Source organism: Pongo pygmaeus, chromosome 7 (genome assembly GCF_028885625.2).
Source record: "Pongo pygmaeus isolate AG05252 chromosome 7, NHGRI_mPonPyg2-v2.0_pri, whole genome shotgun sequence".
NCBI lineage: Eukaryota > Metazoa > Chordata > Mammalia > Primates > Hominidae > Pongo > Pongo pygmaeus.
Genome location: NC_072380.2, coordinates 103,418,577 through 103,446,393, shown reverse-complemented (window position 1 = coordinate 103,446,393; position 27,817 = coordinate 103,418,577). Strand labels below are relative to the sequence as shown.

The window sequence follows — 27,817 nt, the reverse complement described above, 5'->3', positions numbered from 1 at the left end:
CTAAAAGGTTCTAAGATTCTACCTGATTTCTAAGAGCTATAGCTTAAATGGCTATTACTTTATTTCCCTCTACTCTGGGTCATAAGCTATGCTCATATATTTATTCGAAATCCCTTAAAATGTAAGAATCTGTGATTGTATTATTTTCAATTATATGTGAAGACAAAGTAAAGGCTGGATACAAAGCAAAATGAGTTTTCTCCACTTCTAAATTCTCGAATTGTTAAAGAATGACAATTCAAGCAAATAAATGTTGATTTAATTCATTCATCTTTTATTCTTTTTTTGGCAAACATCACATAATATAAGCAAAACTATGCTCTTCACTATAGTTACACACATTCTTTTTTGCTTTATACAAGTTGTAAACAAATTTAAGTGAATAAAATTCTTGGCTAAAGACATATTCCAGAACTCTGACATATACTTTTCAGAGTTAGGACAAAAGAAAGCATATGTAACTTCCATTAGACCATTACCATATGAAAAAAGTAAATTAGCATATGCTGCTTTTAAATTAACATCTGTCATTTTATTTAAACACTTTTTTAGGTTATAGCTAAAATGATATTTATCTGAAGTTTTAGGAAAGAACAGAAGCTAACCATACAAATCTTGTTCATAACCTCATTGGCCACTTAAATTAAAAATATAACAAAATTGAAAAATAGACATATAACCAAAAAGATTCTAAATCTTGTAAGGAAAAAAAGAATAAAGCTGCCAATAAGTTATTTTAGAATACTTTAGATGTAGATAACATTTATAATACTGGGTTTCATAATATCTTGTTTTATGACTTCCTAATGCTGACATTTTAAAGTAACAGATTACTTCAAAATAAACCCAAAGCATTTAGTGTTTTACAATTTCAATTTCATTCTTTTGTAAATTTCAGACACCAAAAAATTCACATCAAGGGTTACAAAACAGGCATCTTCAGAATATAATTTGTTTGGCAGGCAGAATGGCTTGTAATCTTTTGAAATGGAAAGCCTTCAGGAAGTACTTAACTTGCTATCAATGACCCTGCCAGCTTCCCACATTGTTACCTGCTGGGTGTGTGAAAAGACTGACACCCCATTTTTCATATAAACCCAATATTTACTTATAAAAATTAGTTGTACTCATGAAGCAAAAATTCAAATGTTATAAACGATACTAAATCTTACTAGTTTTATCTCTAGTTTGGGAAACATACATCAAACTAAAAAAGTCTCATTTTCATAATATTTCCTTACATAAATTATGAGAGACGTTTGTATATATCCTCTTAGAAAGAATACGGTTTGAGTAACCTGAAATCTGAGCTAGAACAACCATTCATATACAAAACTACTGTATACAAGTCTTAGCTTCCAAACAGTAGCTTTCAACTTCATTCATATATGTAACATAAAATTTCTCAAATATTTGAGTTGAAGGAAAGGTGACATTAATAAGGCTAATAAAATAAGTGGCAAAGATTTTCTTCAAATCCTAGAGAATGAAGCAAGAAGGGAAATATCTGGTAAGACAAATCAGAAAAGAGGAAGAATTTCAAGTAAATGTGGTCTTGGACCTTTTACACTGCTACTCCCTAAAATTGCACAAGGTAGAGGCCACAAAATGCTTGTTCCTTCAAAGAAAGCAAAGTAGAAAACACAAAAGGAAATATAAAAATGTGTAGTTATGAAAGAATCAAGAGATGATGGTACTAACTCCAGTCTGATGCTTAAAAAATACCAAAGAATAACAAATGCATTAAAAAGACAGTAACCTATTAGGTCTTTTTTAAGTTATACACAAATAAAAAACTAATCTCTAATTCTTTAGAGATTTAAATTTGACAGAGAATACCTATTTACCTTTGAATTTATCTCACTTCTTTAAACAACTGAATCCCATCTAAATAAATATTTTTAAATTCTTAATTATTAAAGCAAGCTTCTTAGCTATGCTTTGATAAGGCTATATATATTAATAATAAAGCTTCACTGCATTAAATCTCATCAATACCATGGTTACTGCAATCAAGTTCATTTTATAAGCAATAGTTAAATTGACCATCACCATATTACATTATTGCAATAACGAAGATATTGGGTAAACTTCTTCAAGACAAATTACATTGAAAAGGTTATTTTGAAAGTTTTTAGGAACAGGCAGAAAAGGGAGAATTAAAAACATTGAAAATTTGTTCCAGCACAAAACAGAATGTCCAGGATCTTACATAAATGAAAATATCAGCGAATAGGGGACCATCTTGGTCTCTGAATGATGTTCTCTACAATGAACTTAACAAATTTTTAAAATTCCACTAAGAAGACACTGGTTAAAGTTTCTCTCTGACATATTTCTAAAAACACCTGTTAGTAGCTTTGCCATAAAACTGATTTAAGGTAGTTGTGTTTTTCAGTAGCAATTAGAACAACCCAACACTTGGTAGAAATACTCAGTTCAGCACACTGTATTAAAACATAATTGTACAACATTGTATAAATTAGCTGCAATTTTCAGTAACTATGTTTACCAACCGTGTAACCGAATTATAATGTTCTCCTAAACCATATGCATGTCTCATATATCTGAAATTAAAAAAAAAAGAAATGAGTAGTTTTGATGAAAGCAATTTTTATATATATATATGCTTATTTATATATAAACCAATGATTCTGAATGACTCAGTCCACATGGGTATCACTCAATAGACTATGTGGACATATTAACTCAGAATTCAACACCATTTGAAAAGTGGCAGCAGTCAGCAAGATCTGGTTCAATCACTGGGGTAAAATGAAAAGGCTGAAATGCTGAAGGTTCAATAAGCTTAAATTGTCACCTAGCCATTGATGACTATCTTAATAGTTTTAGCTAAAAAATACTAAAGCCAATAGCAAACTCTGCATGCTGTATTTCAGAAGAGATTTCTAAATCATGTAAGATATTTTCATAAAATGAAGAAAAATAAATCTAAAGAATAAACAGGCAACATGAATGTATTTCAACTTTTAACACTTGTTGAAACTTTTAGCATTACTAATGTCAAACCAGGACAGTATACAAACTAGTCCTAAAATGTTACAACCTTTAGAAATGACTTTATTCTTAACTCACACACAAAAATAAATCGCTAGAGGTTTAAAAAATTATCTAAGTCACATATTTTAACACATATAATCTAAATTTTTTAATATTCCTTTTTGTATTAATTGTGAAAAATAAAACAGCAAAAATGTCTAGGTACTTACACAAGTATTAGTGGTTTTTTTGAATATTCTTCGCCAACTATAATGGGAGGAGAATCTGCCTGTATTATCTCTATTGGTGTTTGTAAAATGTGAGACAGAGCTCTTAGCTATAGGAAGAAAAAAAGTATGAGTAAGGAAAATAAAAATGTAAATCACATTCAAGTATGTGTGAACGGGCAACCAGTCTCAGAGCAGGGATATGCTGTGTTCACCACTGTACACAGAGAGCCTGGTATATACTGGGCACTTAATAAATATCTGTTGAATAAATAAGTATAATACAGGTTGAATATCCCTTATCCTAAATGCCTGGAACCAGAATTGTTTTAGATTTTGAATTTTTCAGATTTGGGAATATTTGCATATATTACATGAGATATCTTGAGGATGGGACTCAAATCTAAACACAAAATTCATTCATGTTTCATACATATCTTACACACACATCATGAAGGTAATTTTATACAACATTTTAAATAACTTTGTGCATGAAACTAAGTTTGAACTGTGACCTGTCACATAAAGTCAGGTGTAGAATTTTCCACTTGTGATGTCAGCCCTCAAAAAATTTGATTTGGGAGCATTTCAGATTTCAAATTTTCAGATTAGGGATGCTCAACTTGTATTTATTAAATCAAATGCAGAGACTGCTCAAGCCCTGCCTGCACAAAAGCTTTGTAAAAAATATCAATGCCACAGTTAATGAAGAGGGGCAATGGGCAGACTAGGTATATTGTACTAGTCTGCTTTTGAATACGCTTGAAATGTTCATAACAAAAAAAAATTTTAAATACCATTGCTCAAGCACCAGACCAAATAAATTACAATGTGAGAAAATGGGCAGGGGGGAAGAACAAAATATTTATCTTTTTAAAGTTTTTCAGATGTTTCTAATCTACAAATACTTTTGACAACCACTGTTCTATAATTTTCAAAGAGTAGAATGAGATATGTATATGAATTGTACTGCCCTATCAATGAATTTCTATTTGATTAAAATATACAATTTTAAGTAATTTCATACCATACAATATAAAATTAGAGCCTAAAGCCAGATGAATAATGATGAATAATGAACATTAATGCTAACATTTTTAAAGACTTATTATGATTACAGGCCAGGCACAGTGGCTCACACCTATAATTCCAGCACTTTGGGAGGCCAAGGCAGGCAGATACCTTGAGTCCAAGCATTCGAGACCAGCCTGGGCAACATGGTAAAACTGTATCTCTACAAAAAAACACAAAAATTAGCCAGGCATGATGGATCATTTGAGCCCGGGAGGCAGAGATTGCAGTGAGCCAAGATCACGCCTCTGTACACCAACTGGGGTGACAGAGTGAGACCCTGTTTCAAAGAAAAAAAAAAAAAAAAAGACATATGACCAAGCACTCAAGCACTTTAAGTACTTTATGTGTATTAATTCCTTTAATCCTCTCAATAACTTTATGGGATAGGTACTGTTGTTATTTTAAAGACCTAGAATCTGAGGCAAAAAAAGGGTTACAAGACTTGTCAAAGTCACTTGAAGTCAGGAGTTTGAGACCAGCCTGGACAACACAGGGAGACCCCGTTTCTACAAAAAATACAAAAATTAGCCAGGCATGGTGGTGCATGCCTGTAGTTCCAGCTACTCAGGAGTGGGAGGAAAGCTTAAGCCTAGAAGATTGAGACTGCAGTGAACAATGATGGATAGCACCACTGCACTCCAGCCTGGTGACAGAGTGAGACTCTGTCTCAAAAAGAAAATAAAAATCATAATGCCCCGATCTATGGGAGCACTATGGGATATGTACTTGCCCCATTACAAGAACATTCCATTGATGAACATACTCCTTTCTGAGGTTTTGAAAGAATGTAAGAAATTACTTCAAAAATATGGAAAGCACTCTGCTGCATGGCGGTAAATCAAAAACGTTCCTTTGAAGCACATTTTTCTTATACCTAAAATATCATTAAGAAACTAGCATAGGATAGAGGATGCAAACCAAACTCTGGAAATCCTACTATGCCTTCTAACTTCAGAAATCATAGAATGATTTTCTGTTTAATAACTTAAATTTACTCTATTGTGAAAACTGCAACTCTTACTTCAAATGAATTCACAGATGAAAAAAATGTATAAGTGTCCTTCAAAAGATGTTTTAAAAGGCTTTTCTTAATTCTTGATTTAATCTCTAATACTCATATGAATGATCCTTTTAAGAAAGTTCAAGCATTTTTAACTATTCCTAATGTAGTAACAAAGCTACTATGAACATTTCCTAAGTTTCAGAGGCATACAAAACTAATGGATACAGTTCCCTCTGGTGGAAATGCACATACACAGCACTACTAAGAAAAAGATTTTGGGGCAACATTCATGTTGCATCTTCAAATGAAGCAGTTCTTAAAGTGAATTATTTAGAGCCACAGACTATTCATGATGATTAATCATCATTATATATTACTAATTGTACTGCCTAGGTTCATCCATCTGGCACTTCAGCTTACAAACTTTTATGCAGGTACTCTCTGCCTTACTTAATGCTCAAAAATGCTCAACTGAGTACACACAGAGGGTTTATTATGGCCATATAGTAATCAAGAAACTCAAGCTTGGGAGGATGGCTGACTCCTCTGTGGCCACAAAACAGAGGGGCGGAAGAAAATGCCAGGACCTGAACCCAGGACTTTCTTATCCTGTTTAATACCCAGGCTGCTTCATCACCGTCTGGCCCACCTACCTGTTTTTTGTTTGTTTGTTTGTTTTTAACAAAACAAAGTTAACAGTAAGATTTTTTTAAAATTAGAGCTAAAAAGTAATCTTGATAACTTCCTGTAAGTGACTGAACATACTGTTTTCTTACATATGAATTTAATGCACCAACTACCGCTTTCAAGTAAGTCACTATTAGTTAGGAATTCAAAATACGATTTTAATATATATGTTGTGGTAGGATTTGGCCTATAATGTCATATAATTTTTTTTTCCATTTCTGATGTAAAAAATATATTTTTCCAATAGTGACTTTGATCAGCTGAACTACTAGGCTAAATTTTACTTTACTTCAGTAAAATTTTCACTTTCCTGAGTCCAGAAAATCAAATGTATTGCCAATACTACTATCATGATGAAAAGACTTACACATACATATTTCCAACACACAGATCTAACAGAGCTATTTAAAATGTAATAGTGTTTCAATCCCTCAACATACATACTTTAATCACAGACCTAATCATGTTAACTCCCTATTCCTTTGTCAGTTGAGAATAGCAAATATATAAAGAAAAGGAATCTTCAAAGAGAAATTGGGATCAGCTGAGAAACATCTAAAAACTACAGAAGGGATTTAGAAATAATTTAACAACCCACAATCACTATGAATAACTACAAACTTACCTCAAGCTGACCTCCCCACGCAGCTGTGTTTACAATATCATCACAGTACTTTTGAAACTCTTCTGTAGAGAACAGGTCAGAATACAGCACTTAATAATTTTTGTAACTCATGTTACAAAATCCCTTTTATAGTTCTGACAATTCCTGACAAAAATGCCCAAGTTATGAACATTCTCCTTCTTTACCAGTATCCTCCAGAATCTAATCTAACTCCCAGGTCCAAACTTAATTCACCCCAACTTTCTACCACATTTCCATCCAGGAACAAAGCAGTCCATTTCTGCTTTTCTTCTTCTGTCGGAGGCCCAGATACCCTCCCTATATAACAAACCTACCTCACTCTACCCTAAGCATTGACCCCAAAAATTGCCACCATATTCACTATCTTGACATGTGTTTTGAAGCCCAAACCTGCATCCAAAGAAATACCATGAAAGAAAAAAAATGTAGTTCCTGTATAATCAGGTTTACTGTAAGACTCTGGGAAATATACGAAGAGAATTCGAGTAAAAGTACAGATGAATTGAAATTCCTTCCCCAGAGATAGCATCAAACAGTGCCTCCACTTGTTATTTTGGAAGCACTTACATTATTTGCATAAGTATCAGTTCTAACCAAGGAAAAGGCTTTTCAGATCAGCCCTGAGAAGTAAAAGACCTAATCACTAAATTTACAATGGGTATGTTTTGTGCATACACCTTTTTATACAGTATGTTAAAATGGAAAACAATTATCCTTACTACAGAGATGGAGGGAAAGAAATTATGGACATCTAGAAGAAAAATATGTCTTGTGTTTGTCTCATATCCTGTTAAATCCTCAGTGTTCAGAACAGTGCCTAGAATAGTGCTTGGCACACAGCGGCCTTCAATTAATATTGGTTGAATAAATGGAGATAATTAATTAAGTCTTTTGTGTTTTTCTCTGACTCAGCATACTGAACTGCCACCTCCTCTATGCCCTACAACTAGCGCAACTGGGGAGTTTCAATGATTTAGTAATCATTTGGGAGATAAATGACAGAAGAGTCATTTATCACATTGCCTATGCATATATCAAAATATACGGAAAAATGTGTTTTATGTCCCATAGCAAATTCTGTTTATTTAGAAAACAGCAATGACCTAAAACAGCAAGAGATAAGTTAACATTTCCAATATGACATCTATGGGAAATTAATTCGCTACAGAATTAGATGTGCTTAAGTCATTCTTGAGATCTATCAACAGATACCTTAAGCCATACCCACTAAAGGAGACACACTTGACTGCCAATGCTCATTCTTATCAACTCTGCATCACTGTCTACCTTTCCTCCATGGAGGACAGACTCCACTAAAGGAAAGTCAACTTTAACCTTTCTCTCTCCAACCCATTCTGGCCATATGACTTGTTCCCAATGGATACTGCCAAACCTGCCATCTTCTCTCAAGGACTAATAGTCCTCTATTCCACTCATTACTCCCCCAAAACCTATTCAGATTTTTACTTGCTCTCTTCCTCATCTGCTAGTTGTGTACTTTTTTACTTCCTCATAAATATTTTATCTTAACTGTGAAAGTATTGTATAGAATAAAGCAGGTTATTAACTCATTTGTTTTACTTGAACACTAATCTTCCTAATTATAGCTTATTGTGAATAAAAGTAAAGTTCCCAAATTATAAGATGAAAGGAGAAATGGTTTTCCTAGTCATTCTCTCCTTATGGTCTTCAGACCCTATATATACTTCCTGAAGCTTACCTTCCTCAATACTTCACTTTGTCAAATATGAACTTACATTTTTTTCAAAAATGATTAATCTTATTCCTATTTCTATCTTACATAAAATGATTAGCATATTATAATTACAAAATAACTAAGTAATTAAGAAATCTTAATAGAGAAAAATATACCAACATCTATTAAAATTACAGAAAATAATTCTGCCTAAATCTTGTGATGCTTTTTCCTCATAAGGATCATCTGGGTTCTTCTTACGCTCAGTGCTGGGAAGCACTTTACTTAAAAACAACTACAACAAAGCAACAATAAAACATAGTAAAGAAAAATAAATTACCTGGAGTATACATATCTCCTGTATTAGGGTTTGTTAAAAATGGCAGAAAGTCCTCCACATGGCTTTGCATATACTCAGCGGTCTGACTTCTCAAGGCAACCACAGTCAGAGCACAATCCTTTTCTTTCAGTTGATCTTCAATGGCTCTATACATACAGTGGCCATCAGATGGAATCTGTTTAATTTCTAACTGTCTAGCTGCTAATATTTGAGCAAGTTTCTCACTTTCCATATGTCTGGCTCCTGTTAAGTTTTCAATTTCAGCTTCAGCTATCCGTTCTTCTCGCTCCTTTTCCAATGCAGCTTTCTTTTCCTAAGAAAAGGAGAATGCATGAAAGTTAATTGATAATAATTTGGACTAATTCTCATTTATTAAGGGAATGGAAATGTAAAGGTCTCAAAACTTTTCGGTGTTTTTTCCCCCTTCTCGCACAAGCACTATCACATTGATCATCTCAAGAATTTTCTACAAGGTGAGGTCCTTACTCTCTTACTCATCTGTGTGTTTCCAGCACCTTGCTCTATACTGGATATTAAGAAAGTTCTCTAATTTTTCTTTAAAGTCTACTTAAAAGCTACATGCCAAGTTTCTAAAAACTTTACTTACTGATTTCAAAGTATTCTCTTAAGACTGAGTTATCCTAGGCCTTAAAGCACATTATTATTATATTAAAGCCCAGGCTAATCCAGGCTTCTTATCAGTCCACCAGTAACGTGTTAATATGACACAGCCTTTAGAAGGGTACAGGCAGACACCCTTTTTATCAAGGTTTTTAAAATGTCTGTATACACATACATTTAATTAACAAATATTTTGTTAAAAAAAAAATTAAAATGTAAGAGAGAGACTCAAGCTCCCCCTAACACCACTGCCATCCCAGTGCTTGCTCTAGAGGTTTGGTATGCATCCTTCTAGATTGTTTTTCCATTCATTTTAATAAATATGGTATACTCTTGAAAATATGTATAAATTCTTAATAAAAATGGTATCATATGTTACATTCTACAATTTGCTTTCCTTATGCAAATGTCTGATGAGCTCCTCCCATGGAAACATATGCAACGATGGAGTGGGGTGAGGGAAATGAGAGATTTGTGACATGAAGAATAGACAGGAGGTATATAGGGAAGGTTGGGGAAGAAGAAAGGAAAAAAAATTCCTAACAGATGGACTAGTAATGATCAAAAGCCAGAAAGCACTATATGTTTCATAGCTAAAAACAGTTCATAGAACTACAGTGCCAGAAAAAAGTGTCAAGAGATGAAATTGGAGGCAAAAAGCATAGGCATATAGTTAATATACAGTAGGTCTATACTTAACACAGGACTAAAAAGAAACTACAATATACACAAAATATTTATAGTGCTTTTCTCTGGATGACGGGATTCCAAAATAAGTTTTATTTTGGGGTGTGTGTATGTGTGTGTGTATGTCTGTATGTTTTTCTGCATCTTTCTAATTCTCTACCATATATTTTGTTTGTATACTCAAGGGGAAACTGCTTTATAATTTAAGAATAAAAACTAAGTTATATAAATTTTGACATTAATAATAAGTTACAGTGAAGGATTTGGTAAGCCCAGAACAGGAAAAGGTAAAGACTTCCATAACGCTAGTTCTAATTCCTCCTTGGAACAAAAGTGAATGAGAAGGCAAGTTTCAATTAAACTTATTGTCATGTACCTGTACTACTTGCCTGTTATGTGCCATGCTAGATGAACCTAAAGTGATTTCTAAGTTACCTGAATCAAAAGCAGTAATATCTCCCTAATAAAACATAGCCTATTTAAGGTGTGTGTAAGTAACAGGAACAAATTTATTTCACTGTGTACCTAGAACTGTGGATCACAGAGGCATAAAATCTTAAAACACAAGATGGCACTATTACTTTATAAAAGACTAAAAAAGTTTCAGAGGGGAAAGGAAGAATAAGCACCTTAGATATCATCTAATCCAAAACCCCTCATTTTCCTCTTCTGAGGAAACAGCACGCAGAAAGATTTCCAAAGGCCATACAGCTGGTAAGAGCAGAGCAGGGACCAAGGACAACACAGAGAGCTCCTTCTATCCAGGCACCTGAATCAGAATAAAAGTTGGAGCAGATGGGAGCTGGAGTTAATGATGTCATGTACTATTTACTGAAAGAGTGGCACTTTATCCTATCTGCAAAACTGTTTAAGCCTCTAAAATACTAATTCTAAATCATTTCACTTTTTTCCCTTCATGCTTTGCTTCATTAGAACAAAGCAATTGAGTTTCCTTTTCAGGGCACTAGGTAAGAAATACACTGAATTCTTTTTCCAGCAATATATAGTTTCCCAAGAGCACTAGGCACTTTGGTTTCTACAGCTATAGTAGTGGAGATAGAATGGCACTAATAAGTTCTAATAAAAACGTATAAAAGATGAAAATAGCATGTAAATCATAAATGTATTGCCAATAAAACTAGAGTCATGTTGATATAGTAATATAACAAAGAAGATTCAAAGGGAATATTAAGAGCTGGACACCAGTCCTGGGTTTGTATCAAACTTTTAGTGTACAATTGAGATAACCTGGGTCTCTGCTTTCTCACTGGAAAATACAGAAATTGAATTCAATCTCATTCCAGCCCTCAAATTCCATATTTTTGAAACCCAGCTCTTCTAAGTTCTATTTTAGACTCTTTCTATCATATCAAAAAGCTCCTAAGTTCTTTGAATAAAATACTGTTTTTCTAGACTAAAAATAAGAGATATGCTCTACAATATTCCACGATATTCTTAAAATAAATCTTGACAAAGTTTTATCACATTTTTCTTCCAGAGTTGTATCTTTCCCAAAGATAAACATCATTAATTAAATGACTTCATTCCTTGGTGCTTCTGGCAAAAAAGGAGGTTCCAAATAATCTAACACCCGATTGTGCATCCTGACTTCAGGTTCCATTTTCTTAAGCATTATAAACGTTTAATGTTTTCTGTTCTAAAATCCCATTAATATAACCCTGTAAAAACATTACTTGGGCATTTTTTCTGCCAAGTGTTAAAGCAGCTGACTATAAAAGATACTAAATGGTTTGAGAGTATAACTGACAAAGGTATTAATTCCAGTTATGCAGTATCTTAGGGGAAAAGTAACAAAATTTTTGAGAAAGGTAAGGGAGTTTTCATTTTGTTTGTTTTGTTGTCAGAGGTCCAGCTGGGGAGGAACAAGTTTTGATAAAGATAGGAAGAACTTGTGCCCTTAGGTTTTCCAGAATTAAATAGACTATTATAAGATGTTTCAATTACTAAGTAGACGTAATTCCAATATTTTGTTATGCTACTGGCATGCAAAAATTCTGCCCTTCCTTTTTGATCTATAGAAGCTAGACAATTGTGAGATCATCATAAAAGAATGCATATCACAAGCAGATAATCTCTAAGATTCCATGAGATCTAAATTTTATGAATCTACAAAATTCACAATTATATTTACTCAAGAATAAAATTCTATACAAGAATGAGAAATGTTTGACTATGTGCATTTCATCAACTTGTAAACAAAAAAAGACATTGCTTTTAGGTTTAATTTTTTAAGAGGCATAGTATGCACTACTTAACACAGAAAAAGACATTGCTTTTAGGTTTCATTTTTAAGAGGCATACTATGCACTACTTAATATAGAAACAATACTATCATTTGTTGACCCATTAGTTCTCCAGGCCTTGTGTTAAGGGCTTTGGAAATAGTACAGTATTTAATATTCACAATGAATTAGCTTATGAAGTAGCTATAATTTGCCCCCGTTTTACAGATGTGAAACTGAGGCTTAAAGAAGAACCGTACCCAAAGTATAACAGTAAATGAAATCAAAACCTCACCTGTTTGACACTAAACTCCATGCTCTACTAAATTACATACTATGTCATAAGATGCAAAATAAGTTTAAAAATATGCATTTAAACCATAGAAAACATCAAGGGTTAATAAAATAATACTCGCAACTAAAAAGACTGAATTTAACCATTTTTCTTTTTCAAATTCAAAGGGACTTACCTATCTAATCTCATTTCCATAATGCTGATATGAACTAGCTACTTCCAATAAATCAGTTTCCTTATAGCTCTTCAATAATGCAATATATCACCCCCACATTTGTTTTTGTGCATGCTGCTCCTCCTATTTGGAATATCCTATCTAAATAATATTTCTTTCAAATTCCAACCCATTATTAGCATAATGAACTTTCCCTTCTCTAAATTTTCATAATTAACCATTATACAGATACCTACATAATTCTCTAAGAATTTTGTATACCTATACATGTTAACTTCTAGGTTCAAATCTTAATTTCTCACCCAATGGTATAGTTCTTGGCCAGGGTTGTGCATCAGAATCCCCTGGGCCCACATTCTGAATTTTTAAGTCTGGGATAATATACTTGTAAAAAAAACTACTTTGCACTCCCACTCCCAGCTTTGCTCTCCTATGAGAGCTGCAACCTGAATATGTTATTTTATACTCTCTTATGATCATTTTCTTCTCCATAAAATGGGGATAAGAAATGCTACTTCACAGGATTATTGTCAGGACTAAATGAGATGTCATATAAGCAGCTTAGCATAGTATGTGACACACAGCAGGTGCTTAATAAATGTTAGTTCAAGTGCCTAGACAAAGAACTGCGTCATTTTTTTTTTCATTCTCTTCCTATAACAAGACCTAAGATAGTACCTAAGATAGTATTGAACACACAGCACTAACTTATATACTTGGTGACATGACTTTCATACCCGTCTCTTTTGTGCTTTTGATATCCGAGGTGGCTGATTCTCAAGCACCAAGTTTGAAATGTTAACAGCAACAGAATCTATCTGAAGGAAACAAAAAGCATTAACAAGTCAATGTACTTATTAAATTACCGAAAATCATAAATATATTTAATCCCACATTTCAAATTTGAATAACAGCAATAGACACTATATTAGATAATATGGTTTTGTCTCCTGTTTCTATTTTTATGGAAGAATTTGACAAGTTCCCAAGAAGTTTCTTTCAAAGATCATGCTCATCCCTGCATGCTTTCCTTCCTTCTTAGAATGCCTACTCCATTAATCTAAATGCAGTACTGTACTTTCTGTAAGTGCCAACTCATTTAGCACTCCACTCTTCTTTTCTCTGACTAGTGCCAGTACATATAAGATAAAGGTCCTGTGCTGGCTCAGTTCATTATTACCTGCATAACCTCAACTGGCAGCAGAAGCCTTTTTCCATCTTAATTAGCCAGAACCTGATGAGTACTAATCCTTGACCCTAGTAGCAAGTTGAGCTTTTCCTACCCTACCCTTTTCCATCTACAAACTGATAACTGCAGGCAGAAAATATATTTAATTTATAACATCATTTGATATTATAATCAATCCTAAATGGCTAGTGTGTGTTTGCTAGAGTAAAAAAAAAGATGCTAGACTTTTAACTATAAGGATGAGTAGCTACTATTACTGAAACTATAAGTTAAGCCAGTTTTTAATGTAACACATGCATAGAACAACTCAAGGCCTTTAATACACAGAGACAGAAGTCTCCAAAGGCTATGTCCCAAATGATCAAAATATCAAAATCAGATACAGACGATAGTTGATATAGCTATCAACTATAGTGAAATTAGGAGTCTTGTGATTCTTCAGAGGAATCTGCTAAAATTTACAAACATCTATATTGACAATAGGCAAGATAAAAGAGATGCATCTGAAAAACAAAAAAGCGATGGCATTAGTTTTTGGTAGTATTCAGAAAAGAAAACCAATTTAAATTAATGAAAAAGATAAATAGTTCAAAGTAGAATGGGAGTTTGTGTTTTAACAGTAGGACTCCATGTAGCTTATGAATCAAATATTTTTGTCCTTGGAAACCTGGGAAAGAAACCTCAAAACTGAAAGGTCTGAGGGAGCAAACAGAACTGCCTCATTAATAGAAAAGATGGGGAGACAATTAGGAACACCACAATTGTCACAACACAATGTAACGCCTGGAGTATCATATATGCCTTGTTACCTGGAAATGAAGTATATTAAAGGCAAGGAAAGTTGGGAACTTGATAACTAACAAAGTTAAAGAAATTTAGACTATATTTAATGTAAGGACCATTGTAAATAGCACAGACAAGCTGTACTTGTCAACAGCAAACCAAAAATCAACCAAAATTTAAGTATGGCAGACAAGATTTTGCATAGACATAAGAACTTTCTATCAAAGATGGAGTGAGGTTGTGGAGTCTATATGACCCTTCACATCCAAAGCCCATACAATAAATACCACACTATACAAAGCTGTAACAGAATTCAGTATTCACTTCCTGGAGTACGATAGTTCTCATTTGGAGTTCTGGCTTTGGCAATCAACAGCTGTTAAGACTCCTGGACAAAGTTCTTAATCTCTCTAACCCTGTTTCCCACTTGAAAAATGGGATTATGTACACTTACTTCATAGGTAATACCTCACAGTGTGTTACTGAGGTTAAATGAGATAATACATATAAACCAAAGTATTTGACACATATATATTAGATCCAATGATAAAATAAATATTAGTTAAAATTATGAAAGTTAGGATGCTCCAAGTTACCCAAGAAACATCAGTAAAATTTCATTCATTACAACTTGTTAATAAAGCACTTTTATAACTTAAAAATGACTTCACGTTCACTTTCTTGATTCTTACAAAAACCTGTGCTTAGAGAGCAGAAATATTTGTATCGTATTATATATGTGGGAAAATTTGAGCTCAGAAAGATTAAGTAAGCTTGCTCAGGTTACAATCCCATTCAGTCGCAATTCTGGGATCAGATGCCTGTTCTTCCAGCTTTCATTTGGTGAAGCTTCATCTTTTGGGCAAGTAAATAGGTAAAGAAGTATAGCACTTGCTTTGCTGATCTCCCTTATAAAAACACACTGCCCTGTAAACTTGGTCACAAAAACATTAATGAGAAGTGATGCATGAGCATAACTAAGTGATTTCATTTCCCTACCAATTTTATGATTTTAGATAATAAACAGTTTAACAGGGCCGGGCACGGTGGCTCACGCCTGTAATCCCAGCACTTTGGGAGGCCGAGGCGGGTGGATCACAAGGTCAGGAGATCGACAGTCTTGGCTAACATGGTGAAACCCCGTCTCTACTAAAAATACAAAAAATTAGCCGGGCGTAGTGGCGGGCGCCTGTAGTCCCAGCTACTCGGGAGGCTGAGGCAGGAGAATGGCCTGAACCCGGGAGGCGGAGCTTGCAGTGAGCCAAGATCCCGCCACCGCACTCCAGCCTGGGCGACAGAGCGAGACACCGTCTCAAAAAAAAAAAAAAAAGCAGTTTAACAATTAACAGAAGTGGACAGCTGTTTTCAAATGGTGTAGGCAACGACAAACATTTATTTCACATACCTTATTCTCCTTAGTAGTTAGCTTCAATTGCTCCAGTTCCTCTCTATGTTTCTGTTCCATTTCTTTTTCCAACTTGGCCACATCTTCGGTGAGTTGCTTCCTCCTCTTCTTGTCATTCTTGGGAACAGCATTTTTCATGCCCTGAATTTTGGCTGAAAAGCCATTAAAATCATTAAGTCAGACACGCAGGAGTAAAAGGAGATGAGAAACAGGAACCAATAAGGGGATGGTAAGGGGCGAAGGGTACAGAAAAAGTAATTATGGAAGAAAGAGTCATCACATAACAGACAGCTACAGAGAGAGAAGGGTCCAGATGAAGCTGAGACCAAAAAAAAAAAAAAAATTCATTAACAAAATCTTGAATATGGTTCGATTGTTTGGTGAGATAGAAGGAAAAAACCTGACTGTAGCCAGTTTTAAATCTTCCCGGTATCCTTTCTGAACCTCCTAAACTGAGGCGAGTCCATTCAAAATACACCCATTAGGGACAAGTATCGGTAACTGGGGCAGGTATAGAAAAGGGAGGCATGGTGGGTTTGGGAGGGGACCAAGACGGCGGCTTCTAGGTATTTTCAGACACCTGCACCACGGCGGCGGCGCGGGGTAGGGGGCACGCCGCAGGCCTCAGAAGGCGAAGCCTCTGAAAGTTGGGGAATTAAAGGGCCGTCGGGGCAGGGAAGGCGAGAGAGAAGAGGCCACTTGCTACTAGGGGAAGTCTAGGGTGATCCAGGTAAGTCACGCCTTAAGATTCCCCAGAACCGACCCGCCACGCGCCCTTCCCCCAGTCGCGGCGGTTTCCAGATTCCCACTTCCTTCCACCTCACCTTGCAACTCCTTCTTCTCTTTGCGATGCCTTCTCACCAGCTGCTCTTCCTCATCAAGCTCTTCGGTCAAGACCGCCTCCATGACGACCAGGTAGCCCACCACACGCGCTAGAAGAAACCTGCACCGGCTAGTAGGCACCTTCCACCCCTCAACCCTCACCCGGGGCTCCATTGGCTACGGCTGGGACCCAGCCCCGCCTTCAAGGCGGCACCGGATCTAAGCCAAGCCACTGCAAAGAGGAGAAACTTGAATGGGGTGCTGCGCATGCGCACTACCGTGACCCTGCCGTAATGGGCGGGGCGGCAGGGGAGGAACCAGACTGCGAGTGGAGAAGCGGAGTTTGCAGCCTCGGAATTGGCTAGAGCGCCAGAGCCCAGTCAGCCATAAAACTACGCGCTAGGCTCTTGGCCCTGACGTGAGGCGCGCAGAGATGACGTAACGGGAAGAGTTTTCAACGTCTATTTCTTTCCGTGCTTCAGAGGACCTCCTTTACTCTTTGATTTTGGTCCCTGTTTCTAAGAAAAGCAACTGAAAAGGTAAGAAAGAAAAATAAAGCATTTTAATAAAGCCGTCGATAATTATCAATGGGAATCTTTGGGCTGTTTGGGGCTGTGTGGAATTAAATTATGTTTATTGTCTCCAAGGTCGTAATACCGCCCCTCAGAAGAAAGGAGCAGCGCTAAGTAATCGAGAAAATGCCTCCCCTTGAAACGGATATAGAGATGGAAACAAGATATGAGAAGGATTGAGAATCATATAATACAGGAGCTTAAACACCTATGCGCGATGATAAAGAGGATAATATTAGAGCGCTTGGAAAATACCAGGAAGTTGAGAGAGTTAACAGAAGGGCGCATGCTGGAGTGGCCACAAAATCGAATCACTGAAGTAAGTGCAAAACGACAAATTGTCACAGAATACAGAGAAAAGGGGAGAAAAAGAGAGATCTAGAGGGCCGGTCCAGGAGATACAATCTATGCATAATAGGAATACCTGAAACTGAGGACAGAGCAAGTGGAGCTGAAACAATAATTAAGGATCTAATTGAAAAAACTTTCCAGAATTGAAGAACGAACTAAATCTACAAATGGAAAAGGCTCACAGGATACCTTTAAAATTTAATGAAAAGAACGCAACATCTAGACATATCCGGGTGACGTTTTTGAATTTCAAAGACGAAACATTTTACAAGCATCCAGTCAGAGAAAGCAGGTTACTTACAAAGGAGCAAAAGTCAGGCTGACCTCAGAAATTTCTCCTGCAATTCTAAATGCCAGAAGACAGTGGAACAATATCTAGAGTGTTAAGGGAAAATAATTTTGAGCCAAGAATTATATACTCTGCCAAGTTATCATTTCTTTACAAAGGAAACTGGAAGACATTCTTAGATATACAGGGGTTAGGAAAGTATATCAACCAAGAACCTTCCCTGAAAATTTTGCTGAAGGATTTACTGCAGCTAACAGAGAACCTGAATTAAAGTAAGAATAGGGAGGCAATTGTATGAAAGAATGGTATGCATTAAAACTAGTTAAGGAGCATTAAGTTTAAATTGTTATGTATAGGGCATTAAAACTAAATACAAAAATAGAAACATAAGCTGGGTATAAAATTTCAGTTTACAGTTAAACTGGAAGGGCATACCACATGTTCAATATATTGGACAAATACTGTTTTATTTTTAGCATGTAGTATTGTAGATACAAATACGCGTGTTCTTAAGCTAAACCTAAGTAAAAGGGCTTTGTCACTGTAGATTTGACCAATAACAACATTCTAAATGTCAAATCTGACAAAATTGGAAAACAGTACAGTTTTATTTCCCTTATTTTTAAGTATAGCAGGAAAAAAATAACAAGTTTGTCCATAATGTTACTACTGATACTGTAAAGAAACTTCCAAATCACTGGTTTGGGAGGGGGTGGATACATCCTCATTTTCTGTACATGATGCATGGGGAAAAACAGTAGTTACTGCATGATATAGTTCATCTAAGTAAATTTGACATGGAAATAAGTGTTAACTACAAAAATAGAATATATACATTCCAATGTTTGGAAAAGAAGTGGTAAACAGCAAAAGAAAAATAGCAAAAAGACATTAAAATGAGCAAAAAGTAGATTGACAGTACAGATGACCTATAAACTGGTTAAATAGCCCTATTACAATTGAAATTGGGTCAAAAATCAATCTCTAACCTGAGATACATTTGTATAAAACAAAGGATCAAAGAGTTTAAAGATAATGGAAACTATAAATCATAAAAATAGCAACATTTTTATTAAAATCTAAACATAAGACATTTTATGTAAAACATACAATATAGGATGTAACATTTAACAAACTATATGGTAAATAATATGACATTAATATATAAAATACATGTTACAGATCTTGATGTGGGTGATAGTTTTACTTATGTACATCTATTTAAAAACATGTACATTTAAATTGGTGCATTTTATGTATTTAAAATTTATTGAGTAATCCTTCTGTATGTATTATTAAAGAGAATATAGCAAAAAAATATGTTGGACTATGACTTCAACATTTATGATTTCTTTTTTTAGAGACAAGAGGGTCTTGCTTTGTAGCCCAGGGTGGAATGCTGTGGCAACATCATAGCTCACTGCAGTCTTCAACTCCTAGGCTCAAGTAATCCTCCTGCCTCGGCCTCCCAAAGCACTAAGATTACAAATGTGAGCCACCAACCCAGCGCAGTTACAGCCTTTGATAAATCAAGTAAATGGGAAGAGATAAAAGGTAAATAGTTAAAATGTGTGTGTAATATATATATTATTTTTCTACCTTATTTTTGCATTCTCTTCAAATTATCCTGAAGCATTTCTAAATGATTTTATACTCAAATGTAGAGAAAACTTTAATATATTTCTAGAAAGCACTCATGACATTACAAAAAAAAAAAATACCCTAGAAAATAATAATTTTCAACCCTGAAAAATCACATACTTGGAATTTTTTTAATGTTCTTAAATAACCTTTGGGTCAAAGAGGAAATTATAACAAATACTGATGATTTAGGAAATACAACAATGAAGATAATTATACTTTACATGCTATGGGATGGATGTAGAAAAGGCAAGAAACAGGAATTAAAACACTAAGTGAAGAATGGAATATGCATGGGAAGGACTCAGTAACTAAAGTTTTTCAATTTTGCTGCCTTTCAAATGAGGAAGTAGTCTGCCTTTATAGTGGATTTATCCCCAATATGTTATGAGACCACAATTAACTACTTACTTCTCCCAATTGAGCTTTAATGTAACATAATGGATTCTAAGCATCTGACAATTGATTCTCAAGGAAAGGAAAGCCCAAGTCTCCTTTCTTCTTTCCCCTCCCTGAACTGTTTTCCCCTTTACAGACCTCCATATAACAATATTTTAATGTACAACATTTTTATTGAAAAGTATAGCCTTCAGAAAAACAGGATTGGCATTACCTGGAAACTTGTTAGAAATGCAGTATCTCAGGTCAATAGCAGCATAGTATTAGATTATAAAATCTTACACATTTACAAGACTTCTCAGCACAGTGCATTATACATTGTGAATGCTCAATAAATGCTATCCAGAATATGTGTAGAAAAAAATATTTGGATGTTGCCAAAACATTAATAGTACTTATATCTGCGTGGCAGCTTTTTGGATAGTTATCCTTTATGTTTTTTAACATATTAAAAAGCTATTTTACTTTTATAAATTAAACATTTCTGCAGAAATTTTGAAAAGTATATAGATGATGATAAATGTTACCTGTTGTATTAGTACATTCTCATGCTGCTATAAAGAAATACCCAAGACTGGGTAATTTATAAGGAAAAGAGGTTTAATTGACACAGTTCTGCATGGCTGGGAAGGCCTCAGGAAACTTACAATTATGTCACAAGGTGACAGGAGAGAGAGTGCAAAGCAAAGAGGGGAAAAGCCCCTTATAAAAACATCAGATCTCATGAGAACTCACTCACTATCATGAGAACAGCATGGGGGAACTACCCCTATGGTCTAATCACCTCCCACGAGGTTCTTCCCCCAACACGTGGGCATTACAATTTGAATTACAATTAAGATGAGATTTGAGTGGGGAGAAAGAGCCAGACTGTTTGACCTATGATCCCACCATGTAGAGAGACCCTGAAAACAGTATATTTCCTTCTGGTCATTTAAATTACTATTTAAATTTAGAATTATACTATATATAAATTTCTGCTTCATTCACTTGCAGTTATAGACATTTTGCCAAGTCAATTATTTTTCAAAAACATTTTTAACCGCTTCATATTTTCCCGTCACACAAAATAGCTGTCACTTTTTAGCCCTTATCTTACTTAACTTCTCAGCAATATTTGACAGTATTTACTGCAATATTTGCATGATTGACTCTCCCTTCTGTCCACACTGCTACAAAAGCCCAATGTGCTCTTCCCACCCAGCTGTCTTAGTTTCCTGTTTAACCTGCTTGATTTCTCTCATAGCAGTCAACGCCATCTGAAATGGCCTTGTTTAATTGTGTGTTGCCTGTCACCTCCCTTGGCTTCTATGATACACCCTCTTCCTTTTTATCTCCTTTGGTTCTGGATGCTCCTTATTGACTCTTCTCTCTCTTCCTGAAATTTGCTGAGTTCCCTAGGGCTCTGGCCCAGGCTCATTTTCACTCTACATACTTTCTGCCAACTTCATCCCATTCTTCAATTACCACATCTATGTGCCGACTGGACCTTTCTCTCAAGTTCTAGTGTGTATTAAGATTCTCTGGATAAACAGAACTAAAGGAATACAATAGATATGTAAGAGGAGATTTATTATGGGAATTGGCTCACACAATTAAGTTGGTTCTCTGGGTTTTTGGTTTGTTTAGTGTTTTGTTCTTTTAAACTAAAATTTATGTGTTTCCAGGATTCTTTTTGAAATCTTAGTACATGGCACCATTCTACACCCCAGACAGCCTCGTATATTCTGGATTCATCTCTGATCCCATTTACTCCGAGTCCTAGAGCTTTAGCCATATTTATTTTTTTCTGCGTTTACAAAAATCAGATTTCCTCCTGTCACCGAAGTTTTTCACTAGGTGCTTCCTTGACTTGGGAAAAACATTCCTGAAATTTTGTAAAACTGACTTTTTGTTATTAAAATCAAAATTTATGTTTCACTTCATCAGAGATGCCTTATCTAGTAACAACCTACATAATGGTATCTACCACATTCATATCATCTATTGCAAGGAACTGTCAATCACTTTGCCTGCTCTATCACTGTCACTTATTACTGTTTGACAGAATCTCCTTTTGGCTTTCTAAAAACAGTTTTACTGAGATATAATTAACATGTAATAAACTACAACCAATCAGCCAATAAGTGGCACTACTGTCGTTTTACTTGCTCATGTTGGAAACCTTGATGTAATTCTTGACTACTTTTTTTCCCTTACCCTATAATATCAACAAATAATTAAGTCTTAGTTTCTAAATATGTTTCAAATCAATCCACTTACCTTTAGTTCCACTAGCACCACTCTAAGTCCAAGCCTGAATCATTTCTCACCTGTATTATGAAAACATGCTTCTCTCCAGTTTATTCTTTATAACACAATAAGAACTTTATAAAATTCAAGTCAACTTAGGAGTTTCAACTTAAGTGGGTTCTCAATAAAATGTATACTTCTTAATAATGCTTCTCAAGGCCCATTCCAGTCTCATCGCACACCACACCTGATATAATCTATTTGAGCCTTTCTGGACTTCAGTGCCTTGAACTTCCATACTTTCTTTTCCTCGAGGAATGGAGTGCTTCTAGAAATAGAGCTTTCTCACCACTGGAAATACTTATCCACCGTCACCCCTTGACCACCCTGTCTAGAATTATTCACAGTTCTTAACCATTTGTTCTCTGTTGAAAGCACCCTATTTTTTCCCCCTTTTAATACTTTTACTTGCCTTCTGTTTCATGAACTTGAGTATAATGAAACATAGAATAACTAGATCTGTCTCGTTTGCCTTTGGGTCTTCATTACTTAGTATTAGGCTTAGCCCGTAGAAGCCATTTAGTAAACATTTTAATCAAGCATGAACTAGATGACTACTTAGGGATAATAAAGGCAGATAAAAGAACACTTAAAGTCACTTTCAGCCTTAAAATTATACAATTATGGAAGTATTGTCCTATAATTTATCCTCAATATTTTTCAACTGTAGCATCAAACCAGCTCATGGTAATTAGAAGACAAATCTTGTCTCTGTGATTATATCTTACCCAATGGCAACCTCTGCACTAATTGGATATCAGTAAATGAAAGGAACTATTTTATAGAACTTTATCTTTTGGCCTTTCAATTTTCTAGCCTGTCTCTTAATTTATATTGTATTACACTTTCTTCAAATATTTTCAGTTGCAATATTTTAGAATCTCTGTTTTGTTTTCTATTTTCCCATTTCCAAATTCTTTTTGCTAAGTTATTTTTGTTCTTCTTTCATGATATATTTTTTTCTTTTACTTTTCTCTAAGAACTTACGTGGCATCAGGAAAGAATCTTATGTGTGAAACTTAATGGCAAGTTGGTACTCAGTATCCACTGCAACTTTACAGAGTTGAAAGAAGTTTCAAAGATTGGAAAGATAAATAATACATTTTTCATATTCTCTTTTCTGTTATCTCAGGGCCACTACTGATTAGGACATTTATGGAGGACATGGGTGGCACTGAAGCAGCATTCTAGTTTCCAGTGCCATCAACCTCATACGTATCTACCTGGTCTCTGACCGAAGCTACCGTAACGTATTCTTGAGGTCAACATGTTTTGTGGAAGTCACTGTATTTGCCCCTTTATGTCAATTACCTATTATAAACCGAGAGAAATGGGAAAATCAAAAACCTGTTTTGAATTATTTTTAATGCAGAACTATTTTTTCAAGTGAAATCTTATGCAGAAGTCTGGTATATGAAACAGATAAAAAGGAACCAATGAGATTGAAGGGAATGAGTAGTGTGGAATCCTACCCACTCTTCGGAGAATTTGAGGCAACTTTGTAGAGCCTTAGGAGTTCAGTTTGTATGTTACTGGGTAATTTAAAGCAGAAATTTTAATCTGACTACACTTAAGAATCATCTGAAGTGTTTGTATTGGTTAGTCTTATTTCTAATACTGATGTCCTGGTCTCTCTCCCCTCAAAAAAAGTCTGCTGGTGGGACCAAGCACATAGATGCTTTTTAAAAAGCTCCCCAAAATGACTCTAATATGCAGCCAGGATTGAAAATAACTACCCTACACAGCATTTTTCCTGATTCTGAGCACTCAGCTTTTCATTGATTTTTCCCTAGGGGAAGTCCTTCATCTTATTCTGGGTCCTTGTGTTTTCTTTCTGAACCTACAATTTCTCCATAGGTCCCATGGTTTTCAAAATTTCTCATTTTCCATTTTCTGTCCTTTTATATTACCTACTTGAAAACCACAGTCATCTTTCAAAACAAAACACTGCCTGTTTCTTAGGTCTTTATTGTGGGCTTGTTATTCTTCAATACAAATTTACATAAAATAATAACAATTAAGACATGGGCCTTGGTGTCAGAATTATTTTATTTCTCTTTTTCTTATTAACTCTGCAGCTTACCAGCTGTGGATAAGTTAAAGAACAGCTATAGTCTTACTACATAGAATCATTATAAGGAATTGGTGGAGTGATCCTTATAAAGTGTTTGCATGGTACCTAGCACAGAGAAAGTGCTTGAAGTTGTTAACTGTTATGGTTACAAAATATGTAAATAATTTTTATTGTCCAATTTTCTCTCTTCATATACATTAAATTGTTCTAATTCTTGAACCACAGTAACAAAGTGTGAATGACTTATGCATTCAGTGTGTCCACTCAACTACTATTTATTAAGTACCTGTTATGGTTTATGAAAGGAACTGGCAAGACAGTCATTATTCCCCTTAAATATTCCCAAGTGTTAGTGGTCAAAGTTTCTCTCTGCTGAAAATGAAAAGTACCCTGTAGAATGGAGGAAACAGCCATCATGAGGGCTAAATCTGGTCTAACATAATATTTGTTGAACTGTTACTACAGTGTTGCCACATATGCTTTGTTGGTTTTTTAATTTAGCCCCCAAACATTTTAAAAATCAGATCATTTCATGTTAAAAGAAATCTACACTTCTAGTTCTCTTGAAAATGTGAGGTCTGACAAACATTGAAATTATAGAGTAGCAGGGGTAGTGTGCCCTTTATTTAGTGCATGTCTACTGCAGGTTCCCAAGTTCTGCTGTTCTCTGTTGTTGCCTCATTACTGAGGCCAAATGTCAGTTGCTGCTTACATGCATTTGAACAGTTGTTGTTTTTTATAGTGAAATTAAAGGTAAACTGTTTTGATATCCATGTTTCTACCAAAGGTAAGAAAACACAAGCCAAAAAGACACAGATTTCCAAAAAAATTGGAGAAAGCATAATTCTTTATGGAAGTGAAGAATAGTCTTTGTATCTAAGTATGCCAAAAAAAAGTATGTATAAAAAAATACAATTTAAGATGCCATTATGAAAAAACTCCAAGTCAGTGTTTACTAACATCTTTTCAGTTTTAGGAAGGAGGCAGGTTGTCTTGCATCTCATTGGATCTCCTGTACTACCTATTTCTTGAAATACCATAAGTGCTAATATATACTTGCAATAGATAAACATGAGGAGTATTACAAATATAAGAGATAGCAGGAACTATTTTAATATTAAGAGATATCAAATATGCATGCTAGGTGTAATAAATGAAATAATTGTTTTCCTTCTTCTACAATATTTACTTAACCTGGAGGCAGAAATACATGTTATCTCTCTTTCTCCTTCTCCATCAAAATCCCAACCAAGTAATCAGGATCTTTGAGAATCACAATAAGAATTACAGCCTCCTGTTTGGATTTTTTAAATTTAAATTTTAAATTACTCCTTCTTTCCACTGATATTTATTGAGAAACTGCTATGCTCTAGGTACTGTGATAAACACTGGGCAAATGTTGGAGAGCTAAAAAGGCATATTCCTCTTATAAAGACATTATTTACTTGTAACAAACAAGTAAATAAATGTATTAGTCAATATGTAAGTAAACAAAAAAATGGACAAGCACAAATTATATTAAGTACTATGTAGGAAACCAATAGAGTACTGTAACAGAATAATAAGGTATATGGGATGGGGGTGGGAATCTGTTCAGGGATGATCTACCTAAGAAGGTAACATGTAGGCGGAGATCTGAATGAATCGTGAGGAGTCAGCCTTTCAGAGTAAGTGGAGTAGGCACTTCAAAGAGAAAAGCATATTCCTGGCTATTTGCCTATCAACGTCATCTTGAACAAGGGTTAGCAATCTCCTACCTGTACCACAGATGCTATGTGCCACCTCCATGCTACCTTTGCCACCAAGAGATTCAATGTGATGCATGATTTGAAGGTTTCTCATCCTGATACCCAGTGGAAAGTAAAATCAGTGACAAATAAAAGCAGATCATTATCTCAGGTAGAGTCTGCTAAAGATGATACTTGCTTGTCAGTACATGAGTATCCACCCTAGTAAAAAATCACAGAAAAAGTGGGATTTATCTTCAGTGTTCTCTCACTTCCCCTTCCAAGTCCCTCTCCTGCCTTCTGATGCTGTTTCCCACAAGTTGCAGGCAAATAAAGCATGTATATTACTCTCTTTTTATCCAGAGTTGCTCCTTGTCCTTATATGAAGTAGATTCCAGACCTCACAATTGTATATGCCTATCCTTCTACTCCAACCCCTCAAAAAAGAGGAAGAATGAAAGAATGAACAAGAGAAAAAGAAGGAAGAGAGGGAGAGAGGAAAGGAGGGAAGGATGGTCCTGAAGATCCCAGTTCAGTGCTGAAAAAAAGCATTTCTGTTAAACTTCAAGACAGAATGAATGACCATAGCTAATAATGTACCTTAAGCTTTTCTAGAATCTTTGTATTAAACAAGTTGATTGTTACTAAATGTATTTTAATCTCGTAAAATTTTAGGTATTTAAATGAATTCACAAAGGGTAAGAAAAATTATATATTATATTTATAAATTTGTCATTATGTTTCTCCCATTGTGGAAAAAAAACAAAATCTCGGGACCCGAATTCACTATGCCAAAAGGAAAAAAGTAAGCTGAATGCTGAGTCATGCAAGAAACTGCTTGCTTTTGTTCCTAAGCTAATAGCTACAGATAAAAGGTCAGATATCTCCATAGGTAGGTACTCTATGTTCACCTTATGTAAAGTGCCAATTTATTGAGCGTGAGACGAATACCTAATTGACTATTCCCCAACCTGCTCCTTTTCTCTTGCAACATATGGAGTCAGTAATGGGACCATATCCTCTCTCTTTCCCGTCCAGCCTGCTTTCCCCCTTTAAATACTGAAGCCCTCCAAATCATCTTTCTAAAAAGGTACGAACCATAGATTGTTCCTGTGGATTTGTGTTTCTTTCTTCCGGGCATATCCTTAAGCTTGGCAAAATAAAATTCTGAATTGATTGAGTCCTGTCTCAGATGCTTTATGCTATCAAGGTTTGGAAGGCTTAAGACATGTCATTAAGGTACTTTATTTCCTTCTAGCATTTTGATTATACTGAAATTGGGTAATTAGTGGTGCCTGTTTTGAGTAACATGGTGAGTAGAATTAAGAATGGAAAGCACTGGGAAAGGGAAAACAAAAACACATCAAAGATTTCCACCTTTACTTCCTTAGTTTTTTTAAAGAAAAATTAAATGTATTATCTAATCACAAGCTACAAATTAAAATATTTGATTTACTTTTTCAGCAAAAGTTATAAATTATCAAATAGAAATTGGGAAAAGATTATGTCATTTTTAACAGTGTTAAAATCTTAGTTATACTCATTCGACTGGTTAGTACTGCTCTTATTTACTTATTCT

General features: G+C 34.9%; 2 protein-coding genes across 5 annotated transcripts in view; one reads left to right on the top strand and one right to left on the bottom strand.

The window, feature by feature from the left end:
* Positions 1-253: 253 nt before the first annotated feature.
* Positions 254-17,148, bottom strand: OTUD6B (OTU deubiquitinase 6B). Of its 2 annotated transcripts, XM_054497727.2 has the most exons (7): positions 16,896-17,148; positions 16,072-16,223; positions 13,432-13,512; positions 8,674-8,986; positions 6,617-6,678; positions 3,231-3,337; positions 254-2,567 (listed from the first exon to the last, which is right to left on the bottom strand). In XM_054497727.2, the coding sequence occupies exons 1-7, from the start codon at positions 17,065-17,067 to the stop codon at positions 2,483-2,485; spliced, it is 972 nt and encodes a 323-aa protein (XP_054353702.2). In that variant the 5' UTR covers positions 17,068-17,148; the 3' UTR covers positions 254-2,482. The 2 variants fall into 2 exon arrangements, with proteins under 2 accessions (XP_054353702.2, XP_054353703.1); XM_054497728.2 differs by lacking the exons at positions 16,072-16,223; positions 16,896-17,148 and adding an exon at positions 10,611-10,750 and having other exon boundaries at positions 13,432-13,518.
* The window catches only part of PIP4P2 (phosphatidylinositol-4,5-bisphosphate 4-phosphatase 2), a 78,080-nt gene continuing 67,297 nt past the window's right edge, over positions 17,035-27,817 (top strand). For all 3 annotated transcript variants that reach the window (XM_054497729.2, XM_063668960.1, XM_063668961.1), the window contains exons 1-2: positions 17,035-17,432; positions 17,541-19,659. The gene's annotated coding sequence lies outside the window, so the exon portion shown is untranslated. The remainder of the gene's footprint in view (positions 17,433-17,540; positions 19,660-27,817) is intronic.

Coding starts and splice junctions, on each gene's coding strand:
- OTUD6B (XM_054497727.2), bottom strand. CDS start 17,067: ATGGAGCCCCGGGTGAGGGTTGAGGGGTGGAAGGTGCCTACTAGCCGG. Junction 13,513..16,071: donor TAACTACTAAGGAGAATAAG/GTATGTGAAATA, acceptor TGTTTCCTTCAG/ATAGATTCTGTTGCTGTTAA. Junction 8,987..13,431: donor CAAAAGCACAAAAGAGACGG/GTATGAAAGTCA, acceptor TCCTTTTCTTAG/GAAAAGAAAGCTGCATTGGA.